The 17,712-nt window shown below is 49.3% G+C and overlaps 1 protein-coding gene across 1 annotated transcript in view; it reads right to left on the bottom strand.

Annotated features, from left to right (window-relative positions):
- COL13A1 (collagen type XIII alpha 1 chain) overlaps positions 1 to 12,959 on the bottom strand; it is a 91,097-nt gene extending 78,138 nt beyond the window's left edge. The window contains 2 exon segments of the mRNA XM_041127085.1: positions 4,391 to 4,460; positions 11,992 to 12,959. Of these exon segments, the coding sequence (XP_040983019.1) occupies positions 4,391 to 4,460; positions 11,992 to 12,294 (373 nt within the window). The 5' untranslated portion in view covers positions 12,295 to 12,959.
- Positions 12,960 to 17,712: the final 4,753 nt, after the last annotated feature.

The raw sequence follows: 17,712 nt of genomic DNA on the forward strand, positions 1-17,712 counted from the left end.
TTGCTGGCCTCCTCCAGAAGCTGCCGCTGTGCCGAGGGATCCAGCCCGCACGGGAAGGGTGTAACCAAGGGGGTGAGTGGAGGGCAAGCAGGATGCCTGGACCAAGCGTGCACACCGTGTGGCCCACAGCCCCGGGGTGCAACTGGGGCCACCACTGCACCTTTGCTCTCGCGGGCCACCCTGCAAGAACGGAAACAGCAGCAACGTTTTTGAGTTGCGGCAGCTCCTGCTGGTATTCCTGTAAGGTCAGTCAGAGCTGAAGAGAGTGGCCAAGTGACTTTCCCTGCGCCCCGGGCTGGGGCAGACAGGGGACATGGGTGAGGTTTTGTACGAGAAGAAATGCCCAGGGGGCATTCCCTTGCAAAGCCTCAAAGACATTCCCGAGAGGACCCCAGTTCCTGGCCAATCTCAAAATCCTTGCAGCTGCCCCACACCAGCCTCCAAGCCCCTATAACAGCAGAAGGTGCACTGGTTTGTGGCCGGGTTGTGCAACCTCCCCTCTGACCACCAGTCCCAGTTTCCGGGAGCCCACGGGGCTGGAGCTGCCTCCTCCCGCAGCACAGCTCCCTCCTCTGCCCCTGAGTGCTGCCACAGGGAGGGATGGAAAAGCCATTCGGCATCCCTCTGAGCTGCTTCCCTGCTTGCACGGCTGACCGCCTCCAGCGCTGTGGGCTCCCAACCTGCCCAAGGAGAAACTGGACCAAAACAAGCATTGCGGGGGCAGAGGGAAAGGAGCCAGCCTTTTTTTTTTTTTTTTTTTTTTAAGGGATATTGAAGACTGGAGCAGAGCGCCAGCAGAGTGAAAAACAGCCACGTGGGGACTGTGAAAATAGGAGCTGAGGAGACGAAGATGGGAAAGGTCTAATAAAGAGAGTCACAGTATATAAAATACACAAGCGCCCACCTCCGCCAGGAAGGCTGTGGGAGGGGGTTTTGGTGGTAATCCATGGCTGTTTGAGACTGACCAGGCAGACAGGGTCTGGATCTGCAACTGGGTCTGGATTAGACCAGGAAAGCTTAGGTTTTCACGCTGTCAGCCTGAAACACAATGCTTTTCCCTCGCAGCATTTTGTTATTACGTGGCAGAAATCAAGGGAGGTCAGTTGGCCGTGAGAGGATTCTCCAGCCTCAGGTAGCTCTCCCAAGCTCTCAGCCACATCCAGATCCCATATGGAAAAGAAACATTTTCCTCACCTGAGCAAAAGTCATGAGGGGAGGCTTACTCCTAGAAATCAGACCCATGGTCCCACCAGCATCTGCTCAGCCCCAGAAAAACTCCCCAAGTCTCATCCTAGCACGCAACAACCTCGAATCAAAACCTGTGCTGAGCTCCCTGTCCACACTTGGCCCCAGCATGGCACAAGGTCTGGGGGTAGTGAATAGCTGGGTAAAGTCATTGCTGCCATTGAGGCTTCAGGGCCCTTTCCCATCCTGTACAGAGTTGTCCCAGATCAGTCTAGCAGTGGGGACAGAAGGAATCACACAGGTTACCTATCAGATGAAGGGAACTGAGTCATTAATTATCCAGGAAGGTTGTGCTAACCTTGGGGGTCGTGTCCTCCCCACTGAGATACTGCTAGGGAAGACCACTGCGACCTCTGAGCTCAAAAAACACAGTGCCAAGGAGCGACATCTCACTTACAGGTAGTCACACCCAGCCCCAGCCCAAGTGATCTGAAGTAGCAGCTTCCCAGCTGAAGGAAACTTTTATTTCCTTATCGTTTGCTATAAATACAGCTGTGCTGTTTTCCTGACCGTATTATTCCTACAGTCCTTATCACGTGTGCTCAGATAGCCGCAGCACGGTCACACACTTCACAGTCTTCTTGCTCCCCTATTCCCAGCTTTTCCAAATCATTTATGTTCACAACCCCCTGTGTCCTGAAGCTCTTCTGTGGCAATGGGTGACCCTGCCCGGGACCTCCACATCCGTACTGAACAGGTCAACAAATGAACTTGTCTTCCTTTTCCCCTTCTTTGCCATGCAGGGACCTGGCTCGCAGTTAGGGATGAACTCAAATGTCACTCCTGATAAACATTTATTCTTGGTGAGGAACATGATGTGTTTACAGGCAGTGGAGTGGGCCACTGAGAAGCAACGGGCATGCGCCAAGTCTTGCAACATCTTGATGCTTCTCAGTGCTTCTGAATACCTTGGTCTCCGCAAGGGTCACGTTGTCTGGTCCTTAGGGCATTTTAAACACAAGGGAAAAAATGCATCAGGCAAGAGAATTCCCAAGGTCTCAGGCTAGAAGAGAGACCACGTTGAAACAGCACGACAGTGTTTTCAGGTGGCCTGCGTTGCATCAGCCTGGAGACCAAAGGGAAACACCCCAGAGCAAAGGGTCTAAGACAAGACAACAGCTGGCTGAAGGTGCCTTCATTTCTGCACTGCCTAAAGCCAATCAAGACTTCACCTGCCACAACATCAGCTTTGGACCATAGTTTCATTTCCCTCGACGGATTAGCTAGCAGGGTGAAATTTTTACAAATAGTTTCTGTGTTCATAGGATATTTGATGAAGATAGGCAAGTTTGACAGGTAAAAAGGAAGCCTGAACCTTTATGAGACATTTATTATTGTTCTCCTGAATCAAAGCTGTCCTGCAGATATACTATGAGCTTAACAGAACGAGTGTTATGAGAAATCCAGCACCGACTGCTGCTGAGGCTTCGCAAGGAATGTGGGTATCCGTAACCAGCCTTGATGCTGAAACACTTGGGCAATTCACCTATCACACATGTGGCATAAGGGGTCACGTTCAGATGGCCTCAAAAATCAGTGGATCTCTTTCTTCTCTGCTCTGCATTCAAGTTCTAAGTTTCCTTCTCCAAGCTGGCTCAGAAACACCAGGAGGATATTCATTCCTGTGGTTTTATGGCATTTATATGTCAAGTCTAGGCAGGAACTTGAAAATGGAGTAGTGCTATGATTTGTGTTCCCATTGAAGGGAAAAGGTTGAAATTTAAAAACAGTTGAACTCAGTTTTGATCTGATTATTAGAGAAGAGATACTTAAAAGACATTTCACTTGTACTGTCTTTTAAATTTAAACGAAAATAGTTCCTGTTGTTTCTTTCTGGGACTAAAAAGAAAGTCCAACAGTCCTGATCTGGACTAGTCAAATCAGGCATTTACCAATGTTCTGTGAGTCTGGGTCCTGGATTTTAGTTCTTTTCCATCACAAACCTGTATATCTTCACCTCTTGCTTTTACAAGCTGCTACTTTACAAATCTATTTTAGTCTGACAAGAGACTGTACCTCCTATGTCTGTACAGAGTTCTAAATACAATGATTTCGAGACAACATTACCTACAGCAAAGACAGCCCCCTTCTTCATTTCACCCACCATTATCCCACTGTTGACCATAGTTAAATACACTTTGTATGCGTACCACCAGACACTATGAAACACCTCACACTGGGCACCAAAGAGAACCAAAGAAGAAACAACAGAAAATGGAAATGCCGCTTTCAGATGCTCATCCAGACACAAGTTTCCTTGCTTCTTTCTTTTCAAAATGAGCTTCAGCTACCCAGTTTGGATATACATATTCAAACTCTCCCAAAACTTCCACTTTGGATGCGAGTCGTAGCTGGCACTTCTCTATTTTTTTCTACAGTCAAATGCATCAAAAGACAATGAGGAAGGCTGAATGATTCATAGTAATGGAATGAAATGCCATTCACAAATGTTTTTTCCATAGCAATTTGTCACTTATTGTATTGAAACCACTTCAGAAGATGTGTCTCAAAGAGTCTTTTGATATTAGCATGATTAAAACCATAATGCAATTAAGCAATCCCATAATATTTCTGTATGTTATATGAGTGGGACCTTGAGTGACCACTTCATTCAACCCTGATAAATGGCCGCTTCTAACAGAAGGCTGTCATTCTGCAAGATGCCTCAGATAGTTGTATAACACCAAGGAATTCAAATCTTCTCACCCCACAGGCATTTTGGGTCACCAAAATTAAGCTGTTCAGCTTTGGTGTTGGGTCTAGCCTATGTGTCTCAAGCCTTCTCAAATCAGCAAGAAAGATGCACCTCCCAAGAGCCATTCTACCCACTTCAAAATTGATGTCCTAAATGAATGGAAACACTTGCCCTCTAGACGTATCTTTCTCTTTTTATTGACTATCTAGATGTCTACCTGGATGTCTATCACTTTTCCTGCTGTTTCTGCCATATGTGGAATTAGTATTTACACATGTACCCGACTTGTTACACACATCTCCATATTGATTTGCTATACCTCAAGCACCCTGTTATGCAAGTATGCATAACTTCGCATTCATATACCACACGGCATTAAAAAAAAAAATCTTTCAACAAAATGTAGATGAAAAAAGCCCTTCCAAAATGCTAGCCATCCCAGATCCCTACCTGCCGGGCAGTTGCATCGCTGGTGTGTGTCTCGAACTTCCCGATGTCTTGGCAAATGGAACTTTAATTTCTGTTATGGGAGGAAAAAGAGCAAAATGATTCATTAATACCATTGAAACCAAAGCCTCAAATTCTTGGAAAAGTGGGACTGGAGGATGCTGCTCAAGTAGAGATGGGAGAGACAGAGCAGAACAGTTTTGGAGCGAAGAAAGGCATTAAAGTTCATAGTCTTTAACTAGAAATGTGGGGTTTGATTGGAAGCAGGCTGAGGGAGTTTCGTAATGGCCTCCAAATGTAGTCCTCCTGACAGGCATTACAAAATCAAGAGCCAGTATTGGCGAATAAAGAGGTGACTGTGTCCTCATGAGAAAGCTGCGTTTCTCAGAATACCCACTCAGCAGATGAAAAATGGAGATCTGAAGCAGGTAGTCTTCCCCCCTGTGGCAGACTCCTTATGCTCATAGAGACACCTGGATGGACAGAAGGGTCTCACTGAAAAATTGCAGCTGAAGGTGGCCTGAAAACAGCAACAGCATTTCCTGAAACCTTCAGAGGCTGTGAAACTTAATTTTTTCCAAGTTCAGAACAAGACAAAACCTATCAAGAGCTTCCACAAGGTGGAATCATGTCAAAATGTTCATTTCCAATGAGTTTTGGATTTCTAATGGTGTCAGTGTGTCAGTCTCCTGCTCTCTGGGCCCGTCTGTGTATCTCTTAAAGGGTCAACAGGGTCCACCTGAGGCCACCACATCTTCCCTCATTGGAAATGTCATTAAAACTGACCCATGTCCTGAGCAAAATGCACTTTAGGGACAGCATCCATACCACCCCTCATAGACTTTATCAAAATAACTGTGATTTAGTGAAGAAAATGCAAATCAATCCAAGTAAGTTATTCATTAATGCCTATGAACTGCACTTGGTTAATGATTTGAGATGATTTGAGAAGACTGAGCTGCTGGGCTGCCTGTGCTAAGGAGTCACTCCCTCTTCCCTTCTAACCCTCAAGCCCAACTGTTCATCCCAGTTGCACCTTCTTATAGTCCAACCTACTTCACAACCAGGGCCAACATTTCAAAAGAAATAGCCTTGTGTTGGACTCAACAGCAGCCCATGCCTGGGATCATAAAGAAATGACTTGATTTTCACAAGTAAGTGAGCACCTTCCTGCAAGAAGGCATCAGTTTGGGGGAAATTTCTTTGAGAGAGGTAAAAAATAAAGCAATGTATTTCTACCTGGGATGAGGGAAGGCAGAACTGGCTGGAACACTTCCATTTTTCACTTTGAAAGGACTGGCTTCCTTATGGCAAGTCAAAATCAGTAAGGGTTGTTGTGACTGACTAGAAATTCAATATTTTCAGAGCTTTTTTTTTTTTTTCACGGTAGATTGAAATGTTTTGATAGTGAGTTGATTTGGTATCCAGGCGAGAAGAGGGTTTCACGTGAGGAGAATTGCCAGTTCCCATACAAAATTTTAGCTATGTTTACCTTCTCAGTTTAAAAGCACAGATATGTGAATCTTTGCATTTGGGCATGTTCCCATCTAGCTGCCACCCCAAGATGGCATGGCTCTGCTCTGCAACGCTGCTTGGCTTCAAACACTTTGTGCTAATGGTCAAACATGGGCACAAATAGGACAGCAGAGCCTTTATTTGGATACTCGGACTGGTATGTAGGCATATGCATTCCTGCTTACATCTACACATGTGCCAACCAAAATGTCTGAACACGAGACTGCCACTTTGGGTGGGGTTCCCATGTTTGGGAATTGGGCTTAGCACAGGGGAGGGGTGATGGTTCACACAGGCAGGAGCAGAAAGTAATTTCCTAACCAGCAAGGGTCTAAACACCCTGGCTGCAGCACGGCCCTTTATAGGACAGAAATCTGCAAGGAAACATGCAACAGATCCCTGCTCCACCAAGTGCAGAGGCACCCCAGCAGCCAAGGGGGAACGGCTGCGGGGGAAGGCAGAGTTAGGACTTGCTGCAAGAAGCCTTGGCTGGGTTGCTTTGCCGGTGCACAAGGAGAGGAGCAGCCTAACTGGACTTATCAGGGTAGTAATGACACAGCAGGACTTGACCACGACCAGGACAGGAACAGGAGCAATAGCATTTCCCCACGACTTTATCTGCAGGGTCCAGGTAGCGGAAACACCTGGGACAACTGAAATAGCATTCTTGAGGATGGGCGCCCCTCGGGAAGGAGGTGCGGGTGTTGCTGGGCAGGGCTGGGAGCACAGCCCAGAGCACTGGTACTGTGCAGCCATCAGGTACTTCCCCCTTCCCTGGCCATTGCGGTGCCTCCCTGGAGCCCAGGAGCTCTGCACATCCCTGGGGAGTGCAAAGGGCAGTGGTGCTGTGGGATTGTTCCCTTTCAGTGGGAGGCAAAACCTACCAGGAATTTAGGAGTGCCTGGAGTTCGGTTTCCTGCACAATCTATTAAACAAACATTGACTGCAACAGAAAAAATCCTTGGCTTCTGGAGACCTCAGTTCAACTTTGGGTTGAGATGGTGAAACAAAATGAATTCCCGGCCTTTTCTGCTTCCCTCATTACCACTGTGCAAAATACCACCTGGTCCAACACGACAAACTGGCTTTGCTCAGGAGAACAAAAAGAAAGGGCTTTCCTCTAAAATTGGCCCCTCCAAGAGAAAACTTTCATTCTGGGGCAACAGAAAACCATTCAATTTCAGGGCAAGGTTGACTTCTGTAAGCAAAAAAGAACATGGTCCCTGGGAAGCTAGTGTTTGCGATCTCCGATCTGGGGTTTGTTTTTTCACCTGGAGGACACCTAGAGCATGAAACATCAGAGCAGCAACTGGCTACCTCTCACCCTGGCAGAAATGGTGAAAACACTTCTTATAGAGAGGATCGGTTTGTCAGCATAGCCTGCTTGCTCTTGCCTGTTATGTTTTCTGGTGACATAACGGCTGCACCTTGCCCCTACACACATGAAAGTGCCTGAAAAAGCCTTTGCCGGCACCGCGGCCACAGCTGACCGGCTCCAACATGGGGACTGTGCACCTCTGTATTATTTAGGGAGCCATCGCACATCACTGAGTGCGGAGGAAAGGGAAAAACCCTCTGTCTGCAAGAGGGCAAGGCCAGGCGGGTCTGGCTGAAACACGTGCTGGAAACAGGCAATAAAGCCAGCATGGGCTTTTCCCGTAGGTTTTGTTAACTCGCTGCCAGCATGACAGGACAGGGCTGGCTTGGGTGAAGAGAGCAGTGAAAGCGAGACCTCTTCTGACATTAAAGGACCATGGCTGTGGCCTCCTTGCAACTGCCTGTCTATTTTGGATGGGCACTTGAGATTAGGTGAAAGAGACGGCACTTCTTCAAAGGGGGCGGATTAATAGCTCTTTAGCAGACGTAGTTGTTTGCAGTCACCCAGGGAGGTGAAATCATTTCCCACCACTATCTCCAACAGCTAAAAGAAACATGTCTCAAATAGATAATCTATTACAACCATCAGGAAGATTTCAAGGGTGGGTGGTTTTGTTAACTCTTATTGTTTTATCTCCAATTTCGCTGTTTTTTCTTAAAGGCCCAGCTCCTGGAATCGCAGGACCATGTGGCATAGAGCAAAAGCAAGCAGTGAGCACTCCCAGATGGAGCAAAAAGCTTGGAAACACCACCATCAAGGTTCAAGGATTGCAAGCAGCTGAAAGGAAATGGGGCTTAGCTACCAGAGAAATTGGAATAAAAAAATAGATCTCATGATTTTGGGGTGGAAAACACTAAGCTAAAGGTCGAGGCAGGGGATGCTTAGAGCAATCTTGCTGACCCTGTGAAGCAGAATTAAGCAGTGTGCCTTAAGACACTGAAGCAAAAGGAGGAAAAAAAAAAGCTTTAAGTCAGGGGGGAAAGGGAGTTTTCAGGTGTCCCTCTTTTGGTCGCATAAGGAAAGAGTCCCACGGAAATGAGCCTATTGGGAAAGCAGTGGGGATCAATGCTCCCTCCCCATCCATGGCACAGCCCCTGAATCCCTTCAGCATCACTAAAGACACAACAAATACCTTCAACACAAGCCCCTGAGAGGCTGAGCGCACTCATCACGGTGCAGAGGTTTTACAGGATAACTGCTGTTGTGTTACACACACACACTTCTACCTCTACCAGCACACAAATTCTGGTTTTTTTCCTAGCAGCAGCACTGAATCCATCCTGCTCTCCACCCTGACGAGGTTTTGGCAAATGAAATAGCACCAAATGTTACCCAGCATGGGAAAGGACCCTTTGGAAAGCATTGCCTCTCCTGCAAATGCCAGCAGTGAGTTTATTTGTGCTCTTTGTATCATTTTATGATGTCCCATAAATGCAGAGGAATTCCTACGTGGAGCTAAAGTTCTCCCTGAACTACCTGTTTCTGGCCCATTCTGCACAGACAGTTTTGTGGGAAAACTTAGTCAATTTGTGTCTGGTAGAAAATTCCCCTCTGGTATTTGCTAACACCAGGCAGAGGTTTACACAGTAGCAAGTGAAGCAGCACTGGTCGAGCTGCTTCTGGGAAAGCATCTGCCGCCCTCTCCTTGTTCACCCTGAACTGAGACAGAAACACCGCCACAGCCAGCCGCGGGTGCTCCAAAACTGGGTTCCAAGACCAGGAAAACATCCCCACCAGCTGGCTTTAAAATTAACGTTTTAAACAAACCAACCCAGCTCCTCTCCCTGCCAATTTGCTTTATTTTTGCTTGTCTGGAAGAAGGGCACCTAACAGGACTTTTGCATTTTGCACTTTTCAGTGCAGTCTGTATGGTGTCCACATGGCTACTTGCAGACCCTTGGGAACCTCCAAGGCACACCTGGATGCAAAACATGGCACAGTCTGGAGGGCACCACACGCTCCAGCTCGGAGCACAGAGCAGTACGGGTTTTTAGCATAACCCTAGAGGTCCTCTATCAGCCCTTACAGACTTTGCTTCTTCATGTCCCTCCAGCTGATCTTCACAGCCACCAGAGCTAGAAACGTGCTCCTGTGCCCATGGCTCCCCTCACCTCCCACCTCTCTGCCCAGCTCAGACCAGCTCTTTCCAAAGCCGGAGTTTCTTTAAAGCTTTGCTATTTTATTTTGTGATGGATAATACGGAGCTAGCAGCTGTGAAACCCATTAAGGTCAAAACACCAGGAAACTCTGTGAGGATGTGGCAGTGAGAGGCAGCGAGGGTCTGAGCAGGGGGGAATGAATATCCCGCTTTCACGTCCATCACAGCAAGCCCGGCCACAGCCCCTCTCCCCCCAGTCACGCTTGGCACTGTCTCTCGCTTTCCTCATTTTTCTTCTCCCAACCTTTCCCTGCTCCCCTCTATCTTCCCTGTTTTTCTCCATCCTTCTTGTCCCTCGCCAGCCAGTGCAGGAGACCCATCCAACTTAGCCCCACTTCAGACCTAATAAAAAGGAGGACCAGGGGGATTTGTTTTTCTTTCCTAAGCAAAAGCCCCATATGCCACTCCACCATCTGTCTGCCAGCAGACCCCCACCCTGCACCTCAAGCCGCTTGGCCTATGCCAGTGCCTCTGGCTGAGTTGTGGAGGTCTGAAGTAGCTGTTTTAGGAGCTTAGCTGAAGCAAGCAGCAAAGTCAAGGAGGGTCTCCTCCCCTGCGGGCAGCAGACATTCAGAGGTGTAAAGAGACAGGAGACCTGGGCCAGGCATCCCTGCTCCTCCACAGGCTCCGGCACCTTTCTCCAAGCTATTTTTGAAGCTGTGGCCCAGCAGGGAGCTGGTAACAGCAGTGGTACCCGGGAGCAAGTGCTGGCACCTCAAGCGGTGGTTCCTGTCCCATGGTTGCTCCCCACACTGGCTGCAAGGGGGGCTAGTGCCACCCCCAGAGGCTCAGGAGGGGCTGCTCAGAAAACATGGGTGCTGCCAGGCATGTGGGCATCATAAGAGCCCCATTTCCTTGCTAAGCCGGGCTATAAAAAGTCGGAAAGGTGCTGCGGCCAGTGGAGCCAGCAGGACACAGCGGGCCATCCGGCCCCAGGCACCACTCCAGGGAGGCGTCCTGTGGCACGTCTCAAATCACTTGGTAGAGATAAACTGCGACTTCCCAGGAGACTCGTGCCAGCAGCAATAAGGGGACCACTGCACGTTATCCCCTGCCCAGTGGCAGGGAAGGAGTCCCTGAGCAAGGGTGCAACTACAGGGCACAGGTCCAGCTGCTTGCAACACTTCTGCCTCCCCAAAAGGCTTTTTTCTGTGGGGTATTGCCCTATGGACCCTCTCTCCCCCTTATTCATCATCCACAGAGGCCACTCAAAACCACATCCCTCAGCTCCGACGGTGTTTGCTAACTCGAGGTTCACAGCTTTTGGCTGCAAACCCCAGCCGATCCAGGGACTGCTCCCACGAGACCCGTAAACGGTAGCTGAGCATGTCAGCTGTAGGTTTAAACTCCTCACCACAGACCTTCACTGCTCCTAGAAAGTGTGGCAGGGTCCCCAGGTTCCCCCGGGTGCCAGGCAGCATTGCCCCGAGGCAAGTCCTAATAGCCACTATTCTGATCATTCCATTCCTTGCCCCGTTTGGCAATAGCAGCACACAAGATTTTTTTCAGACACAAACAGCTTTTGGGCTAGCCCCGGGGATCTCTGCAGCCTGTCTCATGGCAAGGCTGGAGTAAACAGAGAAAAGGAGAGGTAGGTGGAAACAGTCCCAGCCCTGAATCTTAGCCCCAAGCCTCCCCCAGAGCTGTGGGAACAGGTCAGTGTGGACCTGCCTGGAGAGTTCAGAGACGTGAGCCACCATCTGCTCCCTGACACATGTCAAAACCACTTCAAAGCCCCAAGGAGGTAAGGAATCCTGCAGGGTACCCATCCCACACAGGGCAGAGGAGCCCGGGCAGCCCCTAGCAGCATCAGCACAGCAAAGTAAAAGGTGTCAGCAACAAAAATCTGCACTTTTGGACCCTCTTTATTGACCTGCTGAAGCACAGGCTTCTTCAGCAGCAGCTCTCCCCCATCCTCAGGAAGAGCCTGCTGGCTCCAGTGGAGTTTGGATGAGGCTCAAGCAGGCATAGCGCAGCCATATGCTCTGCACTGATGCTCTGGCAGTACCAGAAACTACCCTGGCAGTGCCAGTGTGTCTCATTTTCCTGAACCCGGAGCCGTGGAAGGGGTCAGGGCTGGCACGGCAGTGAAGCCAGCCCGTTACGACAATGGTGTGTTTGCAGCTACCTTCTCCCGTAGCCGTGCTGGCTGTGGCGTGCCTTGCCTGTCCCTCTCCCAGGGTTCAAATGCACACTGAATTCCCAGGTTTAACCTCTAGCTCTAACTCTTTCAGCAGGCAATGCCACCAGTCACCAAATGGAGAGGGCTGGAGGCTTTTACCTCTCTGCTAGGGCCAGAGATGAGGTTTCCCCCTTTGCAAAGTGCCAGGGCTCAGCCACAGCATGGGCTTGGGCAGAGGGAAGCAAACGCTAGGCGGGTTTGAGAGGTGGGAGGGACCTGAAAGCACGGGAAATTCAACCTAGCAGCATCACTTGTGCAGAAATACACTTTTAAGGGAGAAAAAAAAAATGGATAATGCAACTATGCGAGCATGCACGTGCCTAAAATCTATAGTACTGCAAACTATACATGCAAAATGAAAGGACACCGACCTCATCAAGCAGTTGGTCAACTCTTCCCAAAATAGCTGTCTCCATTTGGTCTGCTGAGAGCCAGGCAGGGAGCTGTGTGGGTCTGTCCGCTTCCAAGTGGGACACCCGGGACTGCAGATCGGAGGTCCGAAAGTAGAGCAGGAGGCTCAGCACCAGAGAGAGCAAGGAGACACCAGGCAGCCCCGAGCCCAGCAGGAGAGGGAGGCGGCAGCATCTCTCCCCGTCACCGGTCCTGGGGGGAGCCACGCACCCCCTGTCAAAAGCTGCTTCGCCGACGCCTTTCCAGCTCTTCTCCTCCAACATTCCCTCCCTGTCCTGAGAAACGATAAATAAATAAATAGAATAAATAAAGCCTCACTCCTACTCCGAGAAGCACAATCCAGAAGACATAGAAAAAGAGCGTCCAAAGGGATCCCAGTGCCAGCAAATGACAAATAACAGCAATAATGACAAAAGTGGATGGGGGGAGTCTTTAAAAAATAAAAACAAACCACACACACATAAAAGGGGTGCAGAAAAAAAAGGATCCAACTGCAGCAAAGAGTGGAAGAGGGGAAAAAAAAAAAACTGATCGGGATTTTTTTTTTTTTCTTTTTTCCTCCTATGTTTCAGTCTTTTGGTTCACCGGTAGGTTTTTGCTTCCTTCTAAGCTGCCAGTTTCAGTTCCTTCGCAGACCGGCCAGGAACTCGCACATGAAAGTCCCCATTAGAGAGAGGTAATTCTCAGCTGCTCCGGCGACGTTGTGCTCTGGCTGATCGCGGCTCCCCTGTAACATGACACACTCCCTCCGAACTACGGGGCTGGGATGAGCGAGCTGCGCGGCTTCCCAAAGTAACCTCCTCTGCTCGCCCTCTCTCTCCACCTCTCTCTTGCTGCATGATTTATTTATTTATGCAAAGCGCCGGGGTGGGATCGGGCAGCGGGACGCCCCTGTCCCGTTTGGTCCCCAAACCACCTCTCCGCCGCCAGCCCTTCCCTTTGAAGTGACTCTCGCCGAGATTATTTATAGAGGCAGGAAAGAGATTGTAAAGCAGAGGCTGGGCTCACACCAGCCTGCGTCTTTCCTCCCCGCAGCCCAAGGGCATTTTACGGGATAGACACCGGGGCAGCCCTAAGGCACCAGCGGTGGGGTATTTTGACCCTGCTATTTTAAGGAGAGCAGCCAGGCAGGGCGAGAACCAGAGGGAAACATCTGGAAACAAGAGCTGGCAGCTGAGGGCTCTGCAAAAAAACAAGCAAAGGGCAGCAGGGAGCAGCACCCCAGGCAGGCAAGCTGCAGTGCAAGGGGGGGGGGAAGCTTTTGGGGTTCATTTGGGCGCACAACCTGCAGAGCCTGGGGGGCACGGAGAGGAACTAATCTGCTGAGGCCCTCTAGTGAAGCAGAGCTTCCCATCACCTCCTCTGTGTCCCGCTGGGCATGGGGCACCGGACACAAAACCCCTTTGGCGGGGAGCAGGCTCCCCACTACGTGCCGTAGGGCAGCTGCAGTCTCCCCAATACGTGCAGTAGGGCAGCTCCGAGCCACGCGTCTGGGAAACAAAGCCGCCTTCTGTTCTTCAGGAGCAAGGGAGGCCCACCTCTCCCAATTTTTCTGAGCATGACGTACAATATTTTATCCTCCAGGGTGACATGCAGGCTCTGCTGAGCCCCTCCTGTCCGTTTGTCCGGCCTGTGATCCCCTTCTTGAGCGCACACAGCAGCGAAGCAGTGTGGGTCCCGCTGTGGCGTACAGTCATTAAAACACGGGCAGCAAATTGGTCTCTTAAATTCTGGCTCCCTTGTGGCTCCTTTGCTGTCATTTACACGTTTTAAATGAAGATTTTGCGTGCAGTCTGTGCTGGAAATTACTGGCAGAGAAAACTCATATTCATCTCTCGCCCAGCCTCTGTTCCAGGGGGCTGGAAGAAATAGACCTTCTGGGACCAGGTTAAAGCGAGCACGAGCTTTTTCTTCTCCACCAGACAAACCCTTGGAGGGCCCAGTAGCACACAGCCCCGATTCTTTGAATGGCCTCATGCCTTTCACAGCCACTCGCTTCCCGAAACGGGTTTTTAGCGTCTGCAAGGCAGGAAATCCTTTCTTTATTTCTTTTAGCAGGTTTCTTGTCATCTTGCTGCTCAAATTCGTGTTGCTGCTCCGGCACGCATGGAAAACACCCCTCTGATGGCTGCAGCCTTTCAACAGTTTCTCATATGAGTGGGGCAGAGCCGTGTAACCCACAGACCCAGCGCACGCAAGGCGTCTATTCATTTGGGAAGCACAGCCGCCCCGGTCTCCTACCCGCCGCTCAGTCTCTTCCCAGCTATGCCTGTGTTAGCAGCCTATTTCTTTGCAAAAGGAAAAGGAGTCTTTGAGACTGTGGCTCTGCCAGAGAGAAACCGTGGTCCATGGAGTTACCGAAGATGCCATCTGCCATCACAGCAAATAAGCAGACAGTGAGAAATGAAAGGGAGATGCTGAGAGGCTGATGATACAGTGTTTGGGAAGCAGAGATCTACTTGGGGAATTAACAGTTGGCAACCGGGATGCAGAGCATCCTAGAGAGCTCTGAAGTACACTACTTAAAGACTGAGGTTGAACTACCGATGACTCCAGCTACCTGCCTGTGTTATACATAGCTTCAACTGAAGGCTGTCTCTCTCTTTCTCTCTCTCTCCCCTTTATACAAGCCCAAGCACTAAAATCAGAAAAATGCACCCTCTAAGCTGAAAACGGAAATCTGCTGGGTGTCTACATTTCATTTCCCCATACTGGCTGGGGAGAGCTTTCTGCTCTTTCGCTCTGATTTGTGATAGAGATCCTGCTGTCCAGACACGAGCATCGCCTGAATGACTCTATAAGTGCCTTTTCCTGCCTCCCCGACAGCCCTTCTCCAGCTGATCAGTTCATTTAGGGGGTATGTCATAGCTGCTGCAGGCTGGGGAGCCGCACTCAGCTGGGTTTCACGCAGAAGCCTTAGCTGCAGATGTGCAGGAGGGTGATTTTTCTATCCGTGAGGCATTAAGGAGCCCTGTCATCCCGTGCCAATATAAATGGACTAATTTAGCTACGAACCTGAGCCAACTGCGCATGTCAAGTCTGCAGCACTGCTCGTCAAACGAGCTGCCTCCAGAGACGGGCCCCGGCACGTGGAGTCATCTCATCGCTCCTTGGGTTGAGCACGACCCAACCTTCAGGTCTCTTGGCAGCCCTCAGAGGAGGTGGGTGCCGGCCTGAAACCAGCCCTCCTGCAAGTTTGTGACTCTCAAGGTTGGTTGAGTAGAAGCAGATGCTCATTTGCAGTCAAATGGAGTGATTTCACTGACTGGTGACTCTTGGAGCAGGCTAGACTGCCCTCAATACACCAAGCTTGAGGCTATAATCCTCTCTCCTCAGGGAGGTTGATGCAATTCCTTACAAGGACAGTAACCACACACTTCTACCACTTCTAACAGGTCATCCGGGGCAGTTATGGATCTCAGCACAAACTTGCAATGAAATCTGGAGCAAATATAAAGCAATATATACCTCCCAAAGCAGCTGAACCCCTCTGTACAATGAAAGCAAGCATTTCACATCTAGCATGTGGCACTGGGTCAATTGACACGCTGGACATGGTTACATACAGGTTTGCAAGCCTCCAGGTTTGTCAGTCTGTAGCTGGTACTGGCACTTTGCCCTCCTCAGGGGCATCTGCACGTGGGCATCAAAGCATCTTACAGAGAGGTTGCCCAGTGCTGCTCTGCAACAGACACGCGGTGCTCACAAAGGGGCACGATGTGTGAGGATTCCTCACAGGGCACAATGTGGTCTCATTGCAAGAGACCATAAACCCTCTTTGTCTCCAGGTAGGTACCATGGGCATGAACCACTCCATGCTGCAGGCCAGAAATAGAAGAGCCAGGCATGGATGAGGTTCTCGCTTCTGTGCCCATGGTTCAAGCCAGCAAGGTATCTACAGCAGGTCTTCATTTAGCCTGGAAAGGGGTGGGCAACAGCAGCAGGCCTTCCTCACTTTGCTTTAAGCGGAGCTTTTAATTAAAAAAAAAAAAAAAAACAAAACAAAAACAAAAAAAAAACCAAAACCACGCACCCTTCCTGTCACTAACTGAAGCTGAAGCCAACTGCATGGAGATGGCCACGCGCTCGATCCCACCAGTAATCTCCAAAACTGCCTGAGGAGAACTTCCCCTTTTCAGGCTGTTTACTAGGGAGAAAAACCCCACCCCACTTCTCTTTTTCTTTCTGTTAGGTTTTTTTTTTTTTTTCTCTCAGGAAATGTGGGGGTCTTGGTGTGCTCGAACGAGCCATTAACTAGCAGCCGACATCTCCAGCTATTGTAAATATATTAACTCAAGGCCTTTCGCTGCGTTTATTAGACTCAAGAACAACATCTGGAAACAGATGTTTTCTGAGCGCAAAGGAGAGGCAGGAGGAGGGGAAAAAAACAAGGCGGGGGGGCTCTTGCAAGTGGACGTGCATGGGTCTGCAGACCATCCCTTTGCAAAATGCTGTTCAGATGGAGCATTGCGAGGGCCGAGGCTGGTGCAGCCACGTCCCTTCTAGGCAAGGCAGTGGGAGCAGGACATCTCAGGGGGGCCTGTTTGAAAGAAACAGTGATAGGGGGAATAGAAAAACTCATGTCTGCTTTCAGGGCCCTTGTGAAGGACGGTCGTAGCGCTCTCACAAAAATGGGATATTTGGAGGGGGAGAGATTTGGTTTTTTTTTTTTTTTTTCCCTTTCCTGGTCATGGACCTTCCTCAGTTGCTCTGTCCCCCAGAGACTGCTAGGCTCATGGTGGGGTAATGTCACCTCCCCGTCAGCTTGGCAGCATCTGCCGCAGGGACCCACAAAGTGGGCAAGGTCTAGGGTCCCCATGGGACACCACCACAGTGTCCCATCTGCCCCAAGCAGCCCTTCCTCAAAGGACAAGCAGAGTGGTAACGTCCCATCCTGAGGACTGTGAAGGACTAAGGGGTCCTGCTCTGACTTGGAGTCTCGATGCCAAGTTGAGACAATATTTAAAGAATTACATAGTGTTACTAGGGGCAAAAAGCAAGCAGGCACATGCATACTTAAAAATATATCCCATTACATCATTATTGGTGAAACTCCATTCTCAACTAGATACACTTTGGCTCAGGTACCAGAGATGCCTAAGGTACAATAGAGGTCCAAGATCAAAGCTTCCCCACATTTCTTTTGAGGGAAATGCAGTTGCACCCATACACATACACTTGCTTTTTTTTTTAAACAAAACAAAACAAAAACAAAACAAAAAAAACCACAAACAAAAACCACAACCAGTATTTTGTCATCTTTAACCCAAGGTTTACCTCTAGTATCTCCAGCCCTGTCCCTCCTCTGATATGCAGCTAGAAATACTTTGCTGGTCGGGTCAGGAATATTGAGTATTACCTACCTAATTTGGCAGTCATTTATAGTAAGTATTAAGTAGCCTATGGAGCAGAACAATTCCCGCCCGAGGAGCTGCTCTAACCCATTGTGGAGTTGTAGAATAAAGACACATTTGATCCTTTGGGAAAAGGATTATGAAAATACATGGAAAAAATGTACTGTCCGCGCATAGTAATATCATGGCTGTTTTCAATCACTTGGTCTCCTACAAAGCAAAAGGGCTCACTGCACAGTATAAACTCCTAGTCTTGAACAACAGCAAGGGCAGAAAAGAAGCAACAAAGCTAGCAGTATCTGGTTGAGGCTTTATATTTTCATAACC

This window comes from Aquila chrysaetos, chromosome 11, assembly GCF_900496995.4.
Source record: "Aquila chrysaetos chrysaetos chromosome 11, bAquChr1.4, whole genome shotgun sequence".
NCBI classification, from domain to species: Eukaryota; Metazoa; Chordata; class Aves; order Accipitriformes; family Accipitridae; genus Aquila; species Aquila chrysaetos.